Source organism: Phoca vitulina, unplaced genomic scaffold, assembly GCF_004348235.1.
Source record: "Phoca vitulina isolate PV1807 unplaced genomic scaffold, GSC_HSeal_1.0 scaffold25, whole genome shotgun sequence".
In the NCBI taxonomy this organism is placed as follows: domain Eukaryota; kingdom Metazoa; phylum Chordata; class Mammalia; order Carnivora; family Phocidae; genus Phoca; species Phoca vitulina.
Genome location: NW_022589728.1, coordinates 43,117,324 through 43,143,454, shown reverse-complemented (window position 1 = coordinate 43,143,454; position 26,131 = coordinate 43,117,324). Strand labels below are relative to the sequence as shown.

The 26,131-nt window shown below is 36.2% G+C and overlaps 1 protein-coding gene across 1 annotated transcript in view; it reads right to left on the bottom strand.

The window, feature by feature from the left end:
* Positions 1–26,131, bottom strand: part of CPQ (carboxypeptidase Q) — a 443,268-nt gene that overhangs the window by 230,466 nt on the left and 186,671 nt on the right. Inside the window, exon 4 of the mRNA XM_032421783.1 lies at positions 8,383–8,590. Within this exon, the coding sequence (XP_032277674.1) occupies positions 8,383–8,590 (208 nt within the window). The remainder of the gene's footprint in view (positions 1–8,382; positions 8,591–26,131) is intronic.

Sequence of the window (26,131 nt, the reverse complement as noted above, 5' to 3'; positions counted from 1 at the left end):
TTATAGTGCTGACAGTTGTGCTGGTTTTCTTTGTTTAGGGTAAAACAGGAAACTCTTTAGAGAGCAGGATCTCACAAACTAGACTAGAAAAAGACTAAGAAGTCCAGGATAACTAATTGTTAGAGTACAGTTTCCAGGATAGAATAAACTTGTGTTTACTCCTAGCTCTTCCATGCAGAAGCTTTGTGAACTTTATGATCTAAGCCTCAGTTTCTTCACCTGTAACATGGGGATAACAGCATGGCTTACTTGAAAATGCATGAGAAGCATCAAGAATACTGCCTGTCACATGGTAAACACTCCATAAATGTGGACTGTTATTCATCTTATGATTATTACTAAATAACTCCATCATTAATAAAAGAAAGGTGCTCAAATCTATGAAAGATGGCATCCTCTTGCTTGCAAGTCCCATTTTGGCCACTAGGATGACTTATTGAGTCCAGGAAAGAGTACTCTCCAAGGAGCGCCGTGTCTACCTGGGTGGCTATCTATCTAAAACAGCCTGTCTGGCTGGAGCTATTTCCATTTGCTGTCTTTATGAGCCCAGAGGCATGCATAGCTATGAGCACATTTCAGAAATTTGAAAAATAAACAATGAAATGCCTTATGCTTGCCACACATGTATTTTTCCTTCCATGATTTAGGTTGGCTGGTTCTAAGCCATAAAAAGTTTATAATAAGAAAGAAAAAAAAGAATGAAATTTGCCAGCTTCAAACTCTTTAACCCTACCCCCCAAAACTTTCCAACTCAAGGTTAAGATGTGAACAAATGTTCCAACCAATAGGTTCATGAAAGATTTAATAATTACTTTGCTTATGAAAGTTTAAACAGCTGCTTGTTAGTAAAAAGGCTCCCACCCAGGCAACATAACTTGCTGTCCCCATTAAGGAGGTTTTACAAATCATCAGACCACATACTCAGATGCAAGACAAAACTGCATTTGCTATATAGCCTCTAAGTCGTCAATTCTGTACAGCATGATTTTGTCCACCAGGTCAATCAGGTTTGTTTATTCCTTCGACAAGGGCTTGACAGCATCAACGTTAAAGCTGTTTCCAAAAGGATGGCTGAGATTTTCAATAATTTATTTTTAAAAACATACATATGGGGAAGAGGCCATGCGTTTTTCTTTAGGCATATTTTACAGCATAACTCCATGAACACAGGGTTCATTATCAGACAGATTTAGAAATTATAGGTGGTCACATCACATTCCTTTAAAAAAAGAATAACACCACTCTTTGGGCTTTCATACATACTATTCCCTCTGCTTGGAGCATCCCCAACCCAACCCCACCCACGTAACCTTTAGCTTGGTTAACTCCTCGTGGTTAACTACTCGTGTTGAGGAGTCAATTGGATCTCTCCAGAAAGGCTTCCTTGGCTTCCCTGACCAGGATGTTTGCCCCTGAAATGAGCCCCTGTTATACCGTGTAGCTGCCATATTACGACACTTGTGGTTACCTGTTTACTTGCTTGTCTCTTCTGCCCCAAGTGCTATGAAAGGAATGTGATACAGCCAGCACATAGTAAGAGCTCAATAAATTCTTGTACAATGAATAAATGAATTCCACCCAAACTGCACTTTTTGTCCCCTGCATTCAAACTTTAACAATTTCTGCCAATTTTATTTCCTAAATATTTCCTGAATCCTTCTCCTCTTTCCCAACACTATGTCAGCTGTCCCAGTTCACATCCTCCTGTCTCCTAGCTGAATTTCAGTCTTTGCCTTCAGTCTTCTAATAGTGCCCATACTGTACCAAAACGCAAAGTTCCTGCTAAAACCCTTCAGGGACTTCCTACTGCCAACAGGACAAAGCCCCAGCCTTGCACACGGTATGTCAAGGCTGTGCTCCGTCCCTCTGATGAGCCCCTCCTATTTCTCAACTCCTTGCTTTTGCATAAGCTCTCCCCTCTCCAGTAAAGGTCAATATATATTGAGGGTCAGAGAGGCAAAATGACCTACCAAGAGAATGTGAGAGGTAGGATTTGAATTCTACTGGCTACGTTTCTGACTACAGGGCTATGCTGCCCATCTGACACCACTGCTGTAACTCTCATGCCTGACACATACCGGGTACTCAATAAATTCGTGTTGTATTAATGAATGAATAGTTTTTAAAAATGAATATTAAAAAACACCAAATATAAGCTACCCAGTGAATCTTATGCCTCTATCCTACTGTTTCTCAAAAAGTTTGGGGAATATTACAAATATTTAAACTTCTTAAAAATTCCCAGAGTACACCAGCACAATAAAGGTTTAAGAAGTGCCACAGGGGCACCTGGGTGGCTCAGTCGTTAAGCACCTGCCTTGGGCTCAGGTCATAATCCCGGGGTCCTGGGATCGAGCCCCGCATCGGGCTCCCTGCTCCACGGGAAGCCTGCTTCCCCCTCTCCCACTCCCCCTGCTTGTGTTCCCTCTCTTACTGTGTCTCCCTCTCTCTCTGTCAAATGAATGAATAAAATCTTTAAAAAAAAAAAAAAAGAAGTGCCACAAAAAAAGGAGTTTATTTTACTTTTTCAATAGAAGAGTTCCTAACTGTATCTGAACACATAATGTTAAAAAAACAAACAAACAAAACACTGACCAACACTGCTACTCTGTCAAGTAATGAAAGGGCTCCCACTGCGTCTTGTTACTATCTAACAGCATACAACGTGTGTACCATCAGTCTGATGATGATCCCCGAGTATTTTTTTTTTAAATAATGGAATTTTAAGGCTGGAAATGAACTTTGAGTTTTCCCAGACAAAGTTCCCCATTCTATAGTCGAAGGATTGAGTGGGCCAGGGTCATTCAGCTTATTTGTGGCAGAAATAAAACCAGAACCAAGGCGTGTGGCAACACCCATACTGTGTTTCTTCCATTATTCCACACCAGTGATTCTCAGTCTGGGGTGACTTCTGTCCCAGACATTTTGCAATGTCTGGAGTTTTTTTTGTTTTTTTTTTGACAGTTACGGTTATAGGGTGTGGGGGAGAGGCCAGGGATGCTGCTAAATATTCTACAACACACAGAGCAGACCCCCACAACAAAGAATTATTTGGCCCAAAATGCTAATAGTGTAGATATTAAGAAACCCTACCCCTCCCCCCACACACACACAAAGAAAAAGTGAGCTATACACCTTACAAACTAAAACTTTCATCTCAACGTTTCCCACTGGCCTGCACAGTACTGCATTATATTTGAAATAACACTTTATATGAAACTGAAATTGTTCTTTGAATCCATGAAAATAACTGCCATAGGAAAAATGCATGTATAAAAAAACGATTTCACTCATCAAGGCTTTATCAAAATGGATTTGGATATTATCAACCAAAAAAAAAAATCTGAAACACTTTTCTTTTCCACACAATTCCCTCAGACTTCTGGAATATATTAACATTTTTAAAATATTACATTTACTAGGCAAAACCTCAGAAGGAGGCCTAGGAAATCACTGAGGAGCAAAGGAGATGGGGCAGCCCCAAGAGTCAATACTGGAAAATCTGTTCTCAGTAGAGAGTCTGTCCTACAGGTGCACCAACTCCCTAGTTTCAGGTCATCAGCCCTTTTGTCAGGTCACTTTGAGCACAACCCTCCTTCTGTGTTTGCCTGTTTGCTGGAGAGAAATACCCTGGAAGCATCATAAAGTGAGGCCAGGAAAGGGCTATTCAGGCTAATGTCAGGACAGGGTCCCCCCCTACACTGGCATGATTCTGGGCTTGGAGGAGCCAAAACGTGCCACTTTAGGAAGAGGGTAGAATTAATGTGCATAATACCCCTACTCTGCCATTTTCACATATTGAAACTCAATAAAGTATTTGTATTATTGGCAGTTTTAAGAAGCCTATGGTTAATTCAGTACTTATAGTTTATGGCTAAATTATACAGTAGGGTTTTGAAATGTGTTAATGCTTCATCAATCACATATACACTTTTTTAGAGCTGAAAATTACCACACCTCGTCCATGGTTCTTGGGCCAAATCAGAGGGATTCTTTATGTGCTAACTGCTTTTCTTTCATTAAAGTGCTGAGTATGAATAATGAGATGTAAGGGGTTATGCTGGGTGTTAGCACTGAAGACTGTCTGTCAGCCACTGTGAGAATATTAGCCTACTCTCAAGACACCCAGGATGTTTGATCTGCAAGCAGAATAACAGAAATTGCAATAAACCCTCTTCTTTTTAGAGCTAATTTCCATTGCAAGTAATTTGCTTAGCATTATTTAACACTCTTCTTTAGTATGATATGGAGCAAGGCAGGGAGGATGTGTTAGAGATAAGTTAGTCAACCTAAACAACCTAATGTTTACGTCACTGCTGCCATTACAGTAGTCCCCTCCTTATCCACAGGGGACACATTCCAAGATTCCCGGTGGATGCCCGAAACCACGGATAACATCGCCCCTTATATCTATTTTTTCCTATGCATACATACCCATGATGAAGTTTAACTTCTAAATTTGGCACAGAGCTTAACAACAATAACATAATAAAATAGAAAATTATAACAACATACTGTAATAAATGTTACGTGAATGTGGTCTCTCTCTCAAAATACCTTACTATCCTGTACTCACTCCTCGTGATGATGTGTGATGATAAAATGCCTATGTGATGAGCCGCAGTGAGGGGAATGACGTAGGCATGTGATGTAGCCTTGAGTTACTACTGACTTGACCTTACATCAGAAGGAGGAGCATCTGCTTCCGGACTGCGGTTCACCGCAGGTAACTGAACCCGCAGAAGGCGAAACCGCAGATAAGGCAGGACTACTGTACCTATCATTAAAAACAAAGCTGAGCGATTTTCAGAAAGTTTGCCAGAGTTGAGGAGAGCTAGACTCCCTCATTAGCCAATGAAAGAATCGTTCTTAGTTGGCATTTGAATCTCCATCAGACATGTCTTTCCCCTCCTTCATTCTCATTTTCTACTTGCTTCTGAGCATTCATTTTCTGCTACATAATTTCCTCTTACCTGTAACTGCCTCCCTCCCTCTAGGTCTCTTTTCCTCTGTCTTCTGCTCACCTCTGATTACTCACCCCAGTATTTATCTTTATCATAACCTTTATCTTAAAGGGAACAGGAGAGGGGGTCTGACAGCAGGGAAACACCAGGTGGAGATCAGCATTTTAAAACAGGTCTGAGCTGCATTGCAAAAATAGGGGAGAGATTAGAACAAGAAAAATCAGTGGGGAGGGAATAGCAAGGGCCTGAATTAGGACAATAATGACAGTAAAGGCAAGACAGAACAGATTTTTTTTAACATGATGAAAGTAGACTTAAAGGATGTGGTGCCTGGCTGTAGGTCAGTGATAAAGAGGAGAAAATGAAAACTAATGTGAAGTGCTCTAACCGTGCCAGCAGGTAAACACGGCTCCTTTCACAGAGACGAGAAACTAAGGCAAGTGATCAGGTTTGAAGGAGTTGAGGTGTTCAGGCTTGGACAATACAGAGCTGCATTTAGAGGTGATGTCCAATATGTCAATGGACAATCACTATTCTAAATGGACAGGAGAACTTTTCGATTTAACAGGAATTGAGATTAAGAAAATTCTCCAACCATTTTCTCCTTTACTTCCTCTCTTCATTTTACTAAAACAAAATATGTGTTGAGAAGCTACTGCATGCCAAGTCCTAGTACAGGCATTAGTGAGAAGAGAGAAAAAAAGTAAACAGTGTCTGCTCAGGGCATTAGCAAGCTCTGGCGGGAGATGACACCATCAGAGCATATAGTGCTGAGATGAGGTGAAGGTTACCTGAGGAAGCTTCATGGAAGGGGCAGCACTGATCAGGGATGGACTATGCTTACTTACACTAGGTTCATTAGCTCACCTAATGCCTAGAGAGAAGAACACATGCTTGCTGCTTCCCTTCACAGTCTGGACATCCCCTGCAGTTTCAAGCAGACTATGAGACAGATTCCTCCCCAAAAATAGTCACACAGACTTCACTGCACTCATCCACATGCCTTCTGTGGAAGTAATACTGTGACTTCTTTGTGGGAGAACTTTTGTTAATTTTCTACCTTGTATGTCTTGGTAACAACGTATTTATAACCAACTGCTGGAATGCTATGCAATGCTATGGTAGAAGTAAAAGTTTAATCCTGAGTCTTGTGAACTCTCTGGAATCTACCCACCTAGAGAAAAAGCTACCCCCCACAGAATACAGAGACTGAAGCACCCTGAAGAAGATCAGGGTGCTTAAATTTCAGGCTGACCCAGCAAGTCTACTCCTAGGCATTTACCCAAAGAGAAATGAAAATGTAGGTCCACAGAAAGATTTGCATAAGAATATTCACAGAAGCTCTCCTTATAACAATCAAAAACTAGAAACCACCCAAATGTCCAACAACTGCTGAATGGATAAACAAATTGTAGTATATCCATGCAATAAAATATCACTTAGCAGCAATATAAAGGGATGGACAATTGATAAAACAACATGGATAAATCTCAAAAGCATTATATGTGAGTGAAAGAATGCCAGACTCGGAAGACTGCACATTCTATGATTCCACTTCTATGAAATTCTAGAGAAGAAAAAACTCTAGTTCTAGGAAGCAGATCAGTAGTTACCAGGGGGCAGGGGAGTGGAGGAGGAGATGGACAGCAAAGGTGTACGAGCAGTGTTTGGAGTGATGAAAATATTCTCTATTATGCAGTGGTTACATTACTGTGTACAGTTTTTAAGCTCATTGAATTGTATACTAAATTTGGTAAATTTATGTAATTATGCTTCCATAAAGCTGATTTTTTTTTTTTTAAATCAGCCTGAGCTGAGGAATAGGCCCAAGCATTCCCAACCATTGGCATCGGCCCTTGGGAAGCTGTATGAGCCAGCACTACCTCAGCCCTCTGGCTGCTACAGCCCTAAACAGAACTCCTCTGCTTCAGTGCTTTAGCTCAGACCATGACACCCCCTGGCTGCTGCAGACCAAGGCTCCCGATAACTCACACTCATCTTGCCACCCAGCCTAGGGACCAGAGAACCCTGCTCACCCAGACGACTGATCACAGATAATCCTAAACCCCTCCTGCTCTGGACTAGCAGCCTTAAAAATGGCAACACTTTATCCTAGAACTACTGACTGGGGAAAATACCTGGTAAGGATTACACTTTAAGGAGGCTGACTCCTTGGAGCCTGGAATATAGACTCTGGGCCCTTCTGTTATCAGGTTCCTAAAGGGCAAGGGGCTTGTTTGTTTGTTTTCTCAACATTGGAAAGTAGAGTTTCTCTATAGCTATCTGACTCCCTAGGGTCCTACTGAAATCTTGCTTCTCCATTATCCCTGTGGCTACAAGCCTAAGGCTGATGCATGCCCACATCCTGGATGTAATTTGGGAAGGAAGAACATAAAACAAATCTTCACTGCAACAGAGCCCTTATGTCTGGGAGAGGTCCTGAGTCAAGACATGTACAGAAGATTTGTTTCTCCATCACTATTCACTTTTTCCTTCACCCCATCTACCTCTTTAAGCAAAATACAAGTCTGTAATTCTAGAATAACTTGATGTTTAAATGCTATTTCCAGAGTTTCAATAACTACTAATAGAGGAAATTTGCACCAGACACCTTATCAGAACAGTTTTTTGGTACACTTAATGTCAGATGAAGTAAACTTCCATTCAGTGTGTGTCTGCATTGTACCAAACACAGTGCTAGGCTATTTGATGTGCTGGGCTAGTTGAGTCCTCAAGATAATCCTGCTAAATTACATATACCATCGCTTCTTTGCAGAAAAGTTCTCTAAGACTCAGAGAATAAGCAACTTGCCAAACTTACTTAACCTTCGGCTAGCATAGAGTCTGAATCTACCTCTAGTACTATTTGATTTGCAAACTTTGCTAAGGAAAAAAATATTTCGGGAAATTACTGTGGTTTAAAACTTGGTTTAAACATTTTTAAGGTCCTGGTTTTGACCTCAGGCACCTGAGTGTGGACCCAGGCACCTGAGTTTCCTTTGATGTTACTTTCCTCACCTGTAAATGATGAAAATAAATCCACTTCACTGAACTTTGAAAGACTCAAATAACATAATCCACACAATAAGCATAATAACTATAGGCTATCGGTATGATCTCAAATGCCAACCTGGCTCTAAATGGAATAAATACATGTGTGTGTGGGGGGGGGGAGTGTGTGGGTGTGGGTGTGCAGCTAGACAGAGGTTGAATTTCCACACCATGGATCCTATTACACTCTTCAAATCATCGTAAAACTTTTGGTGGGAAATAAGTAAATATATATATCCTGCCTTCAATGAGTTTATAAGGACCATCTCTGTAAATTCATGTTCTCTCTTTCCCCAGCCATCTCTAAAAACTGATACTTGACCACAAAACCCTATTCCCAAACAGCCCATGCGCCCCCTTCACTCACCTGCTCTGGGTACTTGCTACCAATGATCTCTGCTACAGTGTTGAAGGAATCAGCATCTGGGTAGTTCTTTGCCGCCATCTTCAGCTGAATAACAATTCTGTTCCCACGAGAAGCCATTCTTGACATCATTTCTGCATCTTCCACTGTAATACAAGCTGTTGGGATTTTTGGCACACCATCTTGGTATTCCTGAATACCTGTGTGAGGACTTGAGAAAAGAAGCCACCAGGTTACCTTAAAAGTAGAAATGGGCCAAAAGTATTTTTTAAGTGTCTGTATTTGGCATTTAACTCTCACTGATCTTTGTTTGCATATGAGAAATAGGATGGGTGGGCAATATTGGTTTATTTGCTTTTGATGTGAATTTTCCTTTTTGGTAAAAATAACTTAGAAAGTTCAATTTAATGGTCATCTCATTGAAAACATTACATGAAATTTATTTTGATAATTTGATGATCCTTTAAAGTTGCAAATTGCCTCAAACTCAAAAGAACATTAACAGCACCTTCACGACCAAGAGGTGAATGAACACATGTGTTCAAGGAGACAAAGAAAGCTCTGAAGTCCATCAAGGCTACAGACCAGAAGACCCACATCTCTGGGAGAAAACTGCCCAAATACATCCAGCTCTCTGTCACAGACTGATTCTGCGGATACTCTCTTCCCACTCAAACACAGAGATCTGAACATGCAGCCCTGCATTGGTGGTAGAATGCTTTTGCAGAAAACTGTAGAACAATGGGAAATATTTGTGTTCCCATGGAGAAAAGTGCTACATAAACCCCAGTCCCTGATTTTACTGTTACAAGAAAAAGAAAACTATGATAATTTTGGCACTAAAAAAGAAATATTACCCCAACGGTCAAGTTTTTCCTAGTAATTTCCAGATGCTTCTTAGATTACTAGAAACACTTGTAATTAAAGTTTCTATGAATCTATTGTTGATTCAACCTCTATACATGCTAATTGAGTTTATCAAACTCATTTCCTAAAATTGCTCTGTCAAACTGTCCCTTTTCGATCCTGAGGTAGGACTCCAAAGGCTCCCAAACCACAACCCCCTCGGGACCAAACTGGCACAAGTTTCAGAGTGTGCACCACACCCTATCAGCCCATTCCCATCTTCTATGAAGGCACAAGCTAACTGCCTCCCTCTTAAAAGTAATTTTTCTTTTCCTACTTCCACGTTTGTTTCAAGTTGCCTCATATTTGCAGGAAACCCTTTCTCCTTCTCTCAGCCACAACACATTTCTCTCCTATAGAAGTGATTCCAACCTCCACATGCATAAACATGACAATCCAGTCTTATCACTGCTTTCTTGGTGTGACTGCACGGTTGTGACAATATGTCTGGTGACTACTTACTTAGAGAAACTGCACAGCAAAATTATTAAGAACAGAGACCGCGGAGCAAAACCATCTAGGTTCAAATCTGGGCTATGGCACTTATTGCTAATTGACCTTGGGCAAATTATATATACTTGCTTCAGTGGCTTCATCTATAAATAAAAGTGATAATAATACTTAACTCACAGAGTTATTTTGCAGATTCAATTAATTTATACAAGTGAATCACTTGCCATGAAACCTAGCACTCAATAAATGCTAAATATTTATTTTGTTAACTTGTCTATTACCTTATCCCTGCAGAGAGAGACTGTCTAATCTCAAATCCTTAGCACCATCTTAGCACACCCTCTATGAACATTTCTTAAATGGTAGTCTTCATCAAGAGAGAGACAAATGACTTATAAACTCAAAAACTGTAATACAGAAACCCTAAATCTCAATCCCTACTCTGGAATATGCCTAATTCACTCTAACTTCTGGTTCAGAGTGGGCCATGGGGTCATATAACCTAGGTCTAATCCTGGCTCTACCATGACATGTAGCAACCCACATGATCTCTCTGTTTCTGAGTTTCTACATCTATAAAGTGGAGAATAATATTAGTATTGACTTCATAAGATTGCTATGAGGATAAAAGATAGTATATATAAAGAATTTAAAATGGTATTTGGCACATTATAATTATTTAGTAAATATTAGTTATTATTATTTCTTCAGTGCAATTTTTCCCAATGAGTTGGTACAGTGATTAATGACCAAAAGTACTTTGAAACATGTAGGAAAACAATCTAAATATTTATTGTTCAGATTACCTTACATGATGTCTGGGATTCAACAAATTCTCCTTGTTCTCAGACTCTTACTCAAGAGGAGGTCAGTGTAACATTTCTCAACAGGTTCTTTTTTTTAAGTTTTTATTTAAATTCCAGTTAGTTAACATACAGTGTAATATTGGTTTCAGGTGTACAGTATAGTGATTCAACACTTCTATACAATACCTGTTGCTCATCACAAGTGCACTCCTTAATCCCTATTAGCTATTTAACACATCCCTCCACCCACCACCCCTTTGGTAACCATCAATTTGTTCTCTATAGTTAAGAGTCTGTTTCTTGGTTTGCCAATCTCACTTTCTTTTCTTTCCTTTTGCTTGTTTGTTTTGCTTAAATGATTTTCCTGAAGAAATTGGTACCAATAAGTTAGGGTAAGCATTCTTAAAGTGGGGACAGTAAGTTGGGCATGCACCCATGACTCCAGGGAGGAAAACAGCACTAAAAGGCATCTTCCAACTATGGTTCTGAATTCAAGATATAAAAGCCTTTGTAATTTGTTTCTGCAATTAAGAATGTCCTCCAGGAGTGCAATCCAGCACTGTTTAGTAGAAGTAGGAAGAATGAGGACTCAACACTTTTCTCTGGAGTACTGTACTTTCACTGCCTATTGTTCTACAGGGGATGATCAGCATTAAACACCACCTTCCTGCTCCCATTTATAACCCCACCTGCAATTTAACAATAGCAAAGGGTAAACTACAAGGAAAGCTATAAAAAAATCAAAACGATTATATTTAAAAATTAATACCAATTCTTTACAAACTCTTCCAAAAATTTTAAGAGAAGGGAACACTTCCCAACTTACTCTACAAGGTCACTATTACTGATATTTAAACCAAAGATATCATAAGAAAACTATGAACTAAAATCTTTTATGAATATAAATGCAAAAAAATCCTCAACAAAATATAAGCAAACTGATATCAGCAACAAATAAAAAGGATTATACACCATGACCAAGAGGGATTTATCCCAGAAATGCAAGGTTGGTTTAACATCCAAGAATCAATCAATGTAATATATCATATAATACAAAAGGACAAAAGCCACATGATCATCTCAATAGATACTAAAAAAGCATTTGACTAAATCTAACACTCCTTCATGTTAAAAAAAAAAAAAAAGCTATAGGAGCAAGAGAGGGTGACGCTGGTATAAGGATAGACATAGATCAATAGAATAGAATTTAAAGTCCAAAAATAAACCTTTAAAAGAATGGTCAGTTCATATTCAACAAGGGTGCCAAAATAATTCAATGTATATAGAAAAATATTTTCAAAGAAATGGTGCTGGGGTCAACCAAATATCCACATGTAAGAGAAAAAAGCTGCACCCATATATCACAACATATATAAAAATCAATTAAAAAATTAATTACAGGGGGCACCTGGGGTGCTAGGTTGGTTGTGTCTGACTCTTGATTTTGGCTCAGGTCATGATCTCAGGGTCATGAGATTGATCCCTGAGTCTGGCTCTGTGCTGGGTGTAGAGCCTGCTTAAGATTCTCTCTCTCCCTCTTTCTCTGCCCCTCCCCTTCCTCCCTCTCTCTCTCTCTAAAAACAAATAAAAATAAAGATAAAAATAAAAATAAAATAAAATATTTTTAAAAAATTAATCACAGACCTAAATGTAAGAGCTAAAATTATAAAACGTCATGACTTCAGGTAATGAAATTATTTCTTAGATACAACACCAAAATCATAAGCAACAAAAGAAAAAATAGATAAATTGAACCATGGAAATTGTAAACCTTTGTATTTCAAAAGACACCATCAAAAAATGAAAAGACAATGCACAGGATGGGAGAAAATTTTTGTAAATTGTGTTCCTGATAAAGCACTTATGTCTACAATATATACAGTCTACAATATATAAAAACTTGAAACCCTGTACATTATTGATGGGAATGTAAAATGGTGAAGCCACTTTAAAAACAATTTGACAGTTCCTTAAAAAGTGAAACATGTACTGCTAGGTATATACTCAAAAGAAATGAAAATATATATTCACACGAAAACTTGCACACAAATGTTCATAGAAGTATTATTCATAATAGCCAAAGGTAAAAACAACCCTTATGTCTATCAGCTCATGAATGGATCAATAAAATGTATGTCCATACAATGGAATATTATTCAGCAATAAAAAAAATTATGTTCTTATACATGCTGCAACATGGATGAAACTTAAAAACATTACCTTAAGTGAAAGAAGTAAAAAAAGACCACATATTGTAAGAGTCCACTTACATGAAATGTTTAGATAGGTAAATCCATAGAGGTAGAAAGTAAATTTTAGGTTGCCTAGAGCTGGTTGAGGGCGAGGAAAATGGGCAGTGAATGCTAATAGGTATGGGGTTTCTTTGGGGGCTGATGACAATGTTTTAAAATTAATGATGAGTGTTGTACAACTTCATGAATATCAGCTCTCCTGATTCACCAGCTTGCTGGCTATATATCTTGGGACTTCGCAGCCTCCATTATCACATGAGTCAAGTCCTCATAATAAATCTCTTTATATATATATATTGGTTTTCTTTTTCTAAAGAATCATGACTAAAACAGCCACAATGAGTCAAATTTCTTTTTATTTGCAGCCAAATATATTCCCAACATTTGCAATGACCAAAATAGATAAATGATGCATTACATATTTAAAAATTATAAATATTAACCTTAAACCTTTCTTTTCACAAATATACAGCTTCATATCAAATAAATATATCCAAATTAAAATTACTGAAAGAAGCCATTATAAAGGATTCTGGGAAGATAGTGAAGTAAACCTGCCCTGTAAGAAGTGCTTAAGGGAGTCCTACAGAGTGAAATGAAAAGACACTAGACAGTAACTTGAAGCCATGTAAAGAAATAAAGCTCTCAATAAAGATAAATAAATAGGTAATTATAAAGGCTATTTTCATTGTAACATTGGTTTGTAGTTCCACTTTCATGTTTCCTAATGATTTAAGAGACTAATGTATTTAAAATAATTCTTAGTTTATTTGGGGACATAATGTATTAAGATGTAACTTGGTGATATCAGTGACCAAAAAGCATGGGGGTGGAGCTGAAAAGATCAGAGTTTTTCTATGTTATTGAAGTTAAGCTGGTATAAATTCAAATTAGAGTCCTATAACTTAGCATGTTAAATGTAATCCCCATGGTAAGCACAAAGAAATAGTTCTAGAATATAAACAAAAGGAAATGAAAAAGAAATATAAACATTCCACTATAAAAAATCAGCTAAACACAAAAGAAAACAGTAATGCAGAAAATGAGGGACAAAAAAAAAAGCTAGAAGACATTTAAAAAAAAAAGCAAATAGCAAAATGAAAGAAAAGAGTCCTTACTTAGCAATAATTACTTTAAATGTAAATAGATTAAAATCTCTAATCAAAAGGTGGAGATTGGCAGAATGGATTTTTTAAATTATCTAACTATATTCTATCTACAAGAGACTCACTTTAGAGCTAAAGACACAAATATTTTGAAAATAAAAGGATGGAAAAAGATATTCCATGCAAATATTAAACAAAAGAGAATAGGGATGGCTATACTGATATCGGACAAAATAGACTTTAAATCAAAAAGGGTTATAAGAGACAAAGAACATTATATATTAATGAAGGGGTGAATACAGCAAGAAGATATTAACAATTATGAACATTTAGGCACCTAATGGCAGACTGTCAACATATATGAAGCAAAAACTGACAGAATTGAAGGTAGAAATAGACAGTTCTAGAATAATAGTTTGAGACTTCAATACGCAACTCTCAATAGTGGATAGAACAACCTGTGACATACACCTGTTCATAAACATTCCCCTCTCGGGTGGTCCCTCAGCATTTACTCCTAGCCTCTAGGGCTATAAAAGCAGATCCTAATAGAGGTGGGGTTTCGGAGATCTACTCGCCTTGTATCCACCCAAAACATACTTCTGTCCATGAGTCCCCTTGATAAACCATTTCTCGTCAAGCTGGACTTCTCAATCCTTTTCTTCAGTTTTATGTCTCCTTCAGCATTTACAAGTCACAGAACAACCAGACAGAAGATAAGTAAGGAAATAGAGGACTTAAACAACACAATAAACCCATTAGATCTAAGAGACCACTCTATCCAACAACAGCACACACATTCTTCTCAAGCACACATGGAATGTTTTCCAGGATAGGCCATATTAGGCCACAAACTGAGTCTCAACAGATTTAAAAGGGCATATATCACGCAAAGCATCTTCCCTGGCCACAAAAGAATGAAGTTAGAAAAAATACAAAAGGAAAATGAAAATTCACAAATTTTTGGAAACTAAACAGCACACTCTTAACCAGCCAATGGATCAAAGAAGAAATCACAAGGGAAATTATAAAATATTTAGCTATGAAGGAAAACAAAACCACAACATACCAAAACATACAGTATGCAGCAAAAGCACTGCTAAGAGGAAAGTTTATAGTGATAAATGCTTACATTAAAAAACAGGAAAGATCTCAAATCAACTACCTAACTTTACAACTTAAGGAACTAGAAATAGAAAAAGAAGAACAAACTAAACTCAAAGCTAGTGAAAGAAAGGAAATAAAGGTTAGAATAGAGATTTAAAAAAAAAGATTAGAGCAGAGATAAATGAAACAGAGAATATAAAAACAACAGAAAAATCAATAAAACCAAAAGTTGGTTCTTTGAAAAGATCAACAAAATTGACAAACCTTTAGCTAGATGGACTAAGAAATATAGAGAGAACAGTCACATTACTAAAATCAGCAATAAAATTGGGGACATTATTACCAATTCCACAGAAATAAAAAAGGATTATAAAAGAGTATATGAACAATTATATGCTAACAAATTGGATAACCTAAATGAAATGGACAAATTTCTAGGAACATGAAACCTACCAACTCTAAGTCATGAATAAATAGAAAATCTGAATACATCTGTACCTAGTAAGGAAATTGAATTAATAATCAAAAAATCTCCTGACAAGGAAAAGCCCTGGACATGTTGATTTCAAGGGAAAATTCTACCTAACATTTAAAGAACTAACATCAAACTTTCTCAAACTTTTTAAAAAAATAAAAAGGAGGGATTACTTTCTAATTCATTCTACGAGGCTACCATTACCCTAATACCAAAGCCAGGCAAGGACACTACAAGGAAATAAACTACAGACCAATAACCCTTAGGAACACTGTAAAAATTCTCAACAAAATACTAGCAAATGGCAGCATATTCAAAGGATTATACACCATGACTAAGTGGAATTTATTCCTGGAATGCAGGGATGGTTCAACATACAAAAATCAATCAATGTAATTTACCACATTAACAGAATTAAGGGGAAAAATATGATCATCTTAAGTAATGAAGAAAAAGCATGTGACAAATTTCAAGACCCTTTCATGATAAAAACACTCAAAAAACTAAAAATAGAAAGAAATTACCACAATATAATTAAAGCCATATATGAAAAACCCACAGCAAACATACTCAGTGCTGAAAAACTGAAAGCCTTTCCTCTAAAATCGAGAACACAGCAAGGATGCTAACTTTTGCGATTTCTATTCAATACAGTACTGAAAGTTACTGCCAGAGCAATCATGCAAGAAAAAGAAATAAAAGGTATTTAAATTAGAAAGGAAAAAGTAAAATTATATTTGTTCACAAGTGATGTGATCTTATATGTACAAAAGGCTAAAGACTCCGCACAAAAAAACTGTTAGAACTAATAAATGAATTCACCAAAGTAACAGGATACAAAGCCAAAACATAAAAATCAGCTGCATAAACATAAACAATGAACAATCTGAAAAGGAAACTACAAAAACAATTCCATTTACAATAGCATTGAAAAGACTAATATACTTAGGAATGAATTTAACCAAAGAGGTGACAAACTTGTGCAATGAAAACTACAAAACATTGCTGAAAGCAATTAAAGAAAATATAAATAAATGGAAACACATTCCATGTTCATGGATTAGAAGACTTACATTGTTAGGATGTCAATACTCCCCAAAGCAATCTACAGATTCAATGCAATCCTTATCAAAAAATCCCAATGACATGTTTTGTGGAAATAGAAAAAAACACCCTAAAATTCTCAAGATATGCTTACTAGCCAAAATAATCTTGAAAAAGAACAAAGCTGGAGAAGTCACACTTCCTGGTTTCAAAACTTACTACAAAGCTACCACAACCGAAATAGTGTTATACTTGCATAAACATAGATGTATAGACCAATGCAATAAAACAGCCCAGAAATAAACCCTTGACTATATGGGATTTTTGACAGGTGCAAAGACCTTTCAATGGGGAAAGGGCAGAACTTTCAACAAATGGTGCTGGGAAAACTGGATATCCACATGCAAAAGGATGAAGTTGGACCCTTATTTAACATCATACACAAAAATCAACTCAAAATGGATCAAAGGTTAAATGAAAGATCTAAAACTGTAAAACTCCTAGAAGAAAAATGTAGGGCAAAAGCTTCATGGCATTAGATTCCAATGATTTCTTGGAAATGACACCAAAGGCAAGGCAACAAAAGAAAAAATAGACAAATTAGACTTCCTGAATATTAGAAAATTTTGTGCATTAAAAGGCAACATCAACAGGCAAAAAGGCAACACACAGAATGAGGGAAAATGCTTGCAAATCATATCTCTAATAAGGGATTAATATTCAAAATAATTAGAGAACTCAAAAAGCTGAACAACAAAACCCAGACAATCCAATTTAAAAGTGAGCAAAGACTTGAATAGACATTTCAACAAAGAAAATATACAAGTGGTCAATAAACCCAAAAAAAGGATGCTCAACATCACTAATCATTAGGGAAATAAAAATCAAAACTAATCAGATACCACCTTACACCTATTAGGATGTCTATTATCAAAAAACAGAAAATAACAGATGTTGGTAAGAAGGCAGAAAAATAAGAACCTTTGCGCACTATAATGGGGAATGTAAAATGGACAGACTCTTTGGGAAACAGTATGGTGGTTCCTTAAAAAATGAAAAACAGAACTACCATATGATCTTTCAATTCCACTTCTGGTCATATACCCCAAATAATTAAAAGCAGAGTCTCAAGGATATACACCCATGTTCATAGCAGCATTATTCACAATAGCTGAAAGGTGGAAGCTACCCTAGTGTTCATCAGTGGATGAATGGATAAACACAATGTGGTATATACATACAATGGAATATTATTCAGCTTTAAAAAGAAAGGAAATTCTGACATATGCTACAACACAGATAAACATTGAGGGCATTATGTTAAGTGAAATAAAGCAGTCACAGAAAAACAAATACTATATGATTCCACTTAGACAAGGTACTTAGGGTAATCAAAATCATGGAGGCAGAAAGTAGAATGGTGGTTTTCAGGGGCCGGTGGGGAGTGGAAAATGGGGAGTTATTGTTCGATGGGTATAGAGTTTCAGTTTTACAAGATGAAAGAGTTATGGAGATGCATGGTTCTGATGTTGCACATTAGGAATGTATTAATACCACTAACCTGTACACTTAAAATGAGTAAGATGCTAACTTTTATGTCATTTGTGTTTTAAAAAGCCATTACATAAAATAAAATCCAATATTGTATAAATTATAGGGGAAAGTATACATACATTCCATGCTGATGGTACTGTTTAATTAATTTAATATTTCTAGAGTGTGATCTCCCAACATGTAGCAAGAACTATAAAATTTCTTACTTTGTTTGCTTATTCTGCTTTGGAGGACAGACTCTTTGGCAATATTATAAAATGAGAAAAAAAAAACAATTTATATTAAGATGTTTCCTGCATCTCTGTGTATAAATGTGAAAATCTAGAAACAATCTAGCCGAGGTAGCAGGAAAATGAAACTGGCAAGGCAAGTAAATGGCCAAAAGCAATACATGGAAACATGTAGATGAAATAATGTTAAGTTAAAATAAAAGAACCGAATACCAAATGCACATGATAAAAACGGAACATGAATCTGGAGTGATATAAATTAATAACCCCTAGATTCTTTGAGAACCTACACTCATCCTGTTAGACTGTGATCATGTGAACTGCAACATTACCAATAAACAGAAGTAAATTCTTAAAAATCTATGCCACAGTCTGTAAAACAACCTGGAAGCAAAGACTGAAGCTATCACAGTGGCAGTTTGAATCCTTGATATACTAGGTCACAGGCATTTGAGCACCTGTGGCGAATTAACAGAAAAATATCTGTTGAAATTTTCTTTTCTTCCACCATCAATTACATGAAATACTTGCAGCTGAATCCTTCTGCAGTGCTGGTCCATCAATGTGCCATCTAGGCAGAATTACAAAGCTAATATTTTCTTGATGCCAATTGCATTTGGGTTCAAGGGCTCTTCCTGTGCATCTGGTAGTGTTTTAACTGTTTATTCACATTTGTGTACATCTTCTCAACCTCTGAGGCAATAGGTACATGTTTTAGTCTTCTAATCTTTAGAGAAGTTGTGTATGAGCGCTCTTTCCCACAATGATCTAGAGGGGCACAGAATTACCTCTGAAAAGATTGCTGGCACAGATAGGAAATCAGCACTCAATTACTTCAAAGGAGGAAAATAATGTCTACAAACAGCATCTGCGCATCATTATCAGTAAACTTGCTCAAATAAGACATTTCCATAAAATAAAAATGGATGCCCTGACCTTTGCTTTAAAATTTTCCCCTTGGCCTTTTTTAAGCTTTATTTTGGTATTAGTTTTTTGTCCTTATTTTTCGGCACCAAAAAAGGCCTTCAGTCAAATAGTAGAGCCTTAAACCCTACAGATTTAAGGAAGTGGTATTCTTATTCCATGGGCCCCTAAAGCATAAACCCTTCCATCAAAACTCACAACATACCATAAAGAAAAGTTAAACTCTCTGACAGAGCAATCCATGGAACATTCCCCCAAACATGAATGATAATAACAGCTAGCACTTACGGAGCAATTGCTACAGGGCTGGTGGCCTTCTGAGTGTTTTACATACATTAATTCATTTACCAGTCACTATAACCCTATGAAGTAAGCACTCTTACTGTCCCCACTTTACAGCTGAGGAAATTGAAGTACAGAGAGGCTAAGCCATAGTCTCACAGCTAGAAGCTGATAAAGCCAAAACTGAACCCTGGCAGTCTGGCCGGAGTCCACCCTCTTAATGCATATAGAATCTATATTATATTGCCACTCACCACTCTAGGAACAATGATGATGATTTTGATGATGATGGTAGTGGTAATTATGATGATTACCATTAACAGGAATCAAAACATTACTATCTATTGCATACTTAAGACATATACTGAGCTAAGCAATTTCATTCATTACCTTATTTAATCTTCATATCCATTCTAAGGTAGGTGCCCATATACCCATTTCTGAAAGGAACTGACAAACGTAGAGTGCTCTGGGCAAGGAAGAGTGAACTTTGAGACCAAGCTCTTCTTTCCAGGTTCAAGGGAACCTATTCAAGCCACACAGCACCTCTAAATCTTTTATATTCCTTCTGATGGGCAGACTGAGAAAAATGATATATTGTGATGGAAAGAATTTGCACTGTGCCTGACAGATAATTTGTGGCTTATCAATGATAGTTATGATCATCACCACCCATATTTTACATACACTTCTATACTGAAGCATCGCAGGCATTGTAACTATTTACTCATCTTTTATCTATTCTAGACCATCAGCTCTATGAGAACAAAGACCTTCTCTTTGTTGCTTTTGTCTACCCAGTGCTACAGCACAGTTTTTAGTCCAGAATATGTGCTCAGAAAACACAGAATTTTCTAACCTGTGGCCCCTGACACTAACTTTTGCTCATCATATTATCTCCTTGAACTCTATTTCCAGTTTTCTCCAAACTTTACTATTTATTGATCATGTATTATGGGTCACAATCACATGTAGGTTTTGATAAAACACAGGTCATTGGGCCCAACATCCAGAATTTCTGATTCAGGAGGTGCAGAATGGGGCCATGGAATATGCATTTCTAACAAACTCCCAGGTGATGCAGATATTGTTGGTCCCAAGTGTTGGAGAGTTCGAGCCTTCACTGGAAGAGTTTATTCAAAAATAGGTGCTTGCCCATGGAAAAAGTGTATTCTCGACAGAGTATTCATTGCTAGAGAATCTATCACAAACATACACAGGTATGTACTATGTGCAAGACATGAATACAGGTTCTATGAAAGAATCACCCCTGCTCTCAAGAAAGTGACATTATTTGGGACAATATTCGTTTCATAGAAGTGTGACTACAGAGTTATGGACTTAACATAGTAACAGACTTACCCAAATTCACATAACAAAAGGAGTGTTAGCCCTCCAAAGCTGTCACTGTGTGAAGCTGCACAGTTATTGCAGTAATTGCCCAGTGCTCTAAACATTTTTGGCACTTTTTCCTCTAAAATTGGCTTCAGAACACTTTGGCAGCCTACCAAATGGTCAAAATGGAGGCAAAATTAGGTATTTTAAAATTAGAATTGATTTTTGGAAACAGCCAAAATATGAACAAAAGAACAAATGATCTAGGGTCCAAAACCAAGATATATTATAAAATAATGAAACTTTTAAATGTGTAGCTGATCAATTGGATCTGAAGACAATCTCAAAAAAGAAGTATCAGAAATGTTTACATCAATGGCACCTGTGTTAGAATATGTGCTTAGACTCAAGGTATTTACACAATAATGTTGATTAGATGTATATAGTATTGCATATTTGTTTAAAATGATTTATTCCAACAGCGTTTCTTTTAAAAAATGGAAGCAACCCAGAAGTTCAATAAGGAAATTGTAGTATAAATTATGGTATTCAATTTCAATGGAGTATTTTGTAGCCATTAAAATGTTAATTATGAAGTCTATAAAACAATATGAAACTTTTGACATAATATGGAGAAAATAACAAGGTCTTTGTAAACTATGACAAGCAATATAAAGTTTTATGCACAAGGAACAGAAGGAAATACAGGATCATAGAAAAAATTTAACATGGTAGGAGAAATGACAGCATCTTTTTCTTTGAACTTTCTCATTTTCATACAACTACAAAATTTGGACTTAAAAAATCTTTATCTTAAAGCTGCTATTGATATTTGCCAGAGCAACAGAAAAATGTGGACAAGACTAATCATAAATATTGTGAGAAAGAAGGTATAAATGCTTATATTTGTTTATGATATGAGTTATCAAATATGCCTAAAGTCAGCTACAGAAACACTTTGAAAATAGACATGTAGGGGGAAATATTCCCAAATGTTTGAGAATCTGAGGGGCTGTACCATAACCTGGCACATAATTCATGAAAATGAAGGTGAGCATGGATCCACTTGATGATCACAGGTCTAAGCCAGATTCCCAATCTAAATACATAGGAACAGTGTATCAGTCAAGGTAGGTGAAATTGTACTATGATAACAAACAGTCCTTATGATTCCATTCCTCAAACAATAGATTTTTTTTATTTCAATTTCTCTGAAGTAGAATTGACAAAACTGTAAAATATTTAAAGTGTACCTTGAGATGATTTGATAATGATAATACACTGTGAAAGTATTCTTCTCGTCTAGCTAATTAACATATCCATCACCTCACATATGTATTGTTTTTGTTTTGGTTTTGGTTGGTTTTGGTGAGAACATTTAAGTTCTACTCTCCTCGCAAAAATTAATTGTACAGCACAGTGTTATCAATTATAGTCATTATGTTTTACATTAGATCCTCAGGCCTTATTCATCTTATAGCTGAAAGTTTGAAGGCTTTTACCCACCTCTTGATTATTCCCACCTCTAGGATCCCCACCCACCCAGGACAGGGCAATCACTTAGACTTTTTTTTTTTTAACTCAATATATAGGTGATACCATATAGTATTTTTCTCTCTCTGTCTGGATTATGTCACTTAAGATTCCTGTGTGTGTGTCTACCTAAACACCTATATTCATTTATCTGTTGCTGGACACATAGGTTGTTTTCCTATCTTGGCTATTGTGAATGCTGCTGCCAATATACTCAATTGGTTAGGAAACTGCCAGATACTACTTTAATTCATTGGGTGATGTCTTTATTCAAACTTAGTGGCTTTTGTCTTGCTGGAAGATGTGAGGTGGTTTATTGCAGAACAATATTGTGAATGCTGCTGCAATGAACATGAGAGTACAGATATTTCTTCGATCTCCTGTTTTCATTTCCTTTGGATATATGCCTGTAAGTGGGATTGCTAGATCATATGCTAATTCTATTTTTTTATTTTTTGAGGCTGCACCAATTTACATGCCTACCAGTAGTAAATATGTGTTCACTCTCTCCACATCCTCACCAACACTCATTATCTCTTCTCTATTTAATAATAGCCATTCTAACAGGTATGAGGTGATATCTCACTGCAGTCTTAATTTGCATTTCCCTGATGATTAGTAATGTAATGCACCATTTCATGTACCTGTTAACCATATACATATTTTCTGCAGAAAAATGTCTATTCTAGTTCCTCTGCCCATTTCTAATTGCACTATTTGTTTTTTTACTATTGAGTTGTGTATTCAAATTCTCTATATATTTTGATATTAACCCCTTATCAGATGATGTATGATTTGCAAATATTTTCTCCCATTCAATCAGTTGCCTTTTCATTTTGCTGATGGTTTCCTTTACTGTGAAGAAGATTTTACTTTGATGTAGTCCTACTTGTTCATTTTTGCTTTTGTTGTTTTGGTGTAAAATCCAAAAAAGTCATTGCCAAGACTAATGTCAAGGAGCTTACCATCTATGTTTTCTACTAAGAATTGGATGGATTCAGGTCTTATGATCAAGTCTTTAATCCATTTTTAGTTGATTTTTGTGAATGATGTAAGACAGGGGTCCAGTTTCATTCTTTTGCATGTGACTGTCCAGTTTTCCTAATACTATTTATTGAAGAGATTACCTTTTCCCCATTGTATATTATTGGCTCCACTGTCATAAATTAATTAACCATATATGCATGGGTTTATTTCTGGGCTCTCTATTCTGTTCCATTGATCTATGTGTCTGGTTTTTATGCCAATACCATACTGTTTTGATTACTACAGCTTTGTAATATAGCTTGAATTCAGGTAGAATAGTGTCTCCAGCTTTGTTTTCCTTTCTCAGGATTCTTTTGCTATTCAGGGTCTTTTGTAGTTTCCTAAAAATTTAAGGATTATTTTTCTATTTCTGTGGAAAGCACCATTAGAATTTTGAGTTTTTGCAAAGTATGGGCATTTAATTTTAATAATATTAATTCTTCTAATCCATGAGTATAGAATATCTTTCCATTTACATGTGTCTCCTTCAATTTCTTTCATCAGTGTCTTACAGATTTCAGTGTACATATCTTTCCCGTCTTTGGTAAATTTATTCCAAAGTATTTAATTCTTTTTGATGCAATTGCAAATGGAATTATTTTATTAATTTCTTTTTCTGATAGTTCATTATCAGTGTATAGAAACTCAACTGATTTTTGTATTTTAATTTTGTATCCTGCAACTTTACTGAATTCATTTATTAGTTCTAACAGTTTTTTGGTGGAATCTTTAAGGTGTTCTATATATAATATCAAATCATCTGCAAATAGAGACCGTTTTATTTCTTCCTTTCTGATTTGGATGCCTTTTATTTCTTTTTCCTGCCTAATTGCTCTGGCTAGGATTTCCAATACTATGCTGAATAAAGGTGGCAAGAGTGGGCATCTTTGTCTTGTTTCTGATCTTAGAGGAAAGGCTTTAAGCTTTCACCATTTAATATGATGCTAGCTGTGGACCTATCATATATGGCCTTTATTATTTTGAGGTATGTCCTCTCCATACTCACTTTGTTGAGAGTTTTTATCATAAATGAATGTTGAATTTTGTCAAATGTTTTTTCTGTACCTACTGAAATGATTATATGATTTTTGCACTTTATTTTGTTAATGTGGTGTTTCATATTGATTGATTTGCAGATGTTGAACCATTCTTGAAACTCTGGAATAAATCCCACTTCATTATGGTGTATAATCCTTTTAATGTATTGTTGAATTCAGTCTGCTAATATTTTGTTGAGGGTTTTTACATCTGTGTTTAGAAATATTAGCCTAAAATTTCCTTCTTTTATAGGGTCCTTGTCTAGCTTTGGTATCAGGGTAATACTGGCCACATAAAATGAGTCTGGAAGTGTTTCCTCCTTTTCGATTTTTGGAAGAGTTTGAACAGGATTGGTATTACTTCTTTAAATATTTCGCAGAATTTGCCAATGGAGCTATCTGGTCCTGGCCTTTTCTTTGTTGGGCAATTTTTGAGTACTGATTCAATCTTACTAGTAGTTGGTTTGCTCTGATTTTCTATTTCTTCTTGATTCAGTCTTGGTAAGTTACGTTTTTAGGAATTTATCCATTTCTTCTAGGTCCACCTTGTTGGCATATAATTGCTCATAGTAGTCTCTTATGATCCTTTGTATTTCTGTGGTAGCAGTTGTAATGTCTCTTATTTAATTTCTAATTTTGAGTCCTTTTTTTTTATATGTCTAGCTAAAGATTTGTCTATTTTATTTATCTTTTCAAAAGCACAACTCTTAATTTCATCAATCTTTTCTATTCTCTTTTTAGTCTCTAATTTATTTATTTCTGCTCTGATCTTTATTTACTTCTACTCATTTTGGGTTTACAAATGGTCCCCAACTTATGAGGGTTTGACTCATTATTTTTCAACTCTACAATGGTGTGAAAGCAATAAGTGTCCAGTAGAAAATGTACTTCAAATTTTGAATTTTGATCTTTTCAAAAGCTAGTGATATGTGGGCAATACTCTCTTGTGACGCTGGGCAGCAGCAGAAAGCCACAGATTCCAGTCAGCCACACATTCATGAGGGTAAACAACCCATACACTTACAACCATTCTGTACCCATACAACAATTTTGTTTTTCACTTTCAGGAGAATATTAAATAAATTACATGAGATATTCATCACTTTATTATGAAATGAGCTTTGTGTTATATGACTTTGTTCAACCGTGGGCTATTGTAAGTGTTCTGAGGACATTTAAGGTACATGAGGCTAAACCATGGTATTCAGTAGATTAGGTGTATTAAATGCAATTTGACTTAATGGTATTTTCAACTTATGCTGGGTTTATCAGGGTGTAACCCCATCATAAGTCAAGGAAGATCTGTAGTTTGTTTTTCTTTTTCTAGTTCCTTAATGTGTAAACTTAGGTTGTTTATTTGAGATCTTTCATTTCTTAATGTGGCATTTATTGCTATGATCTTCCCTCTTACAACTGCTTTTGCTGCATCTTATAAGTTTTAGTATCTTGTATTTCTATTTTCACTTGTCTCAAGATAGTTTTTGATTTCTCTATTAATTTCTTCTTTGACCCACTAGTTGTTGGGTTACATACTGTTTAATCTTAACGTATTTGTGAATTTTTCAGTTTTCTTCTTGTAATTGATTTTTGTTTTCATACCATTGTGGTTGGAAAAGATATTTGATATGATTCCAGTCTTCTTAACTTTACTAAGACTTGTTTTGGGACTAACATATGATTTG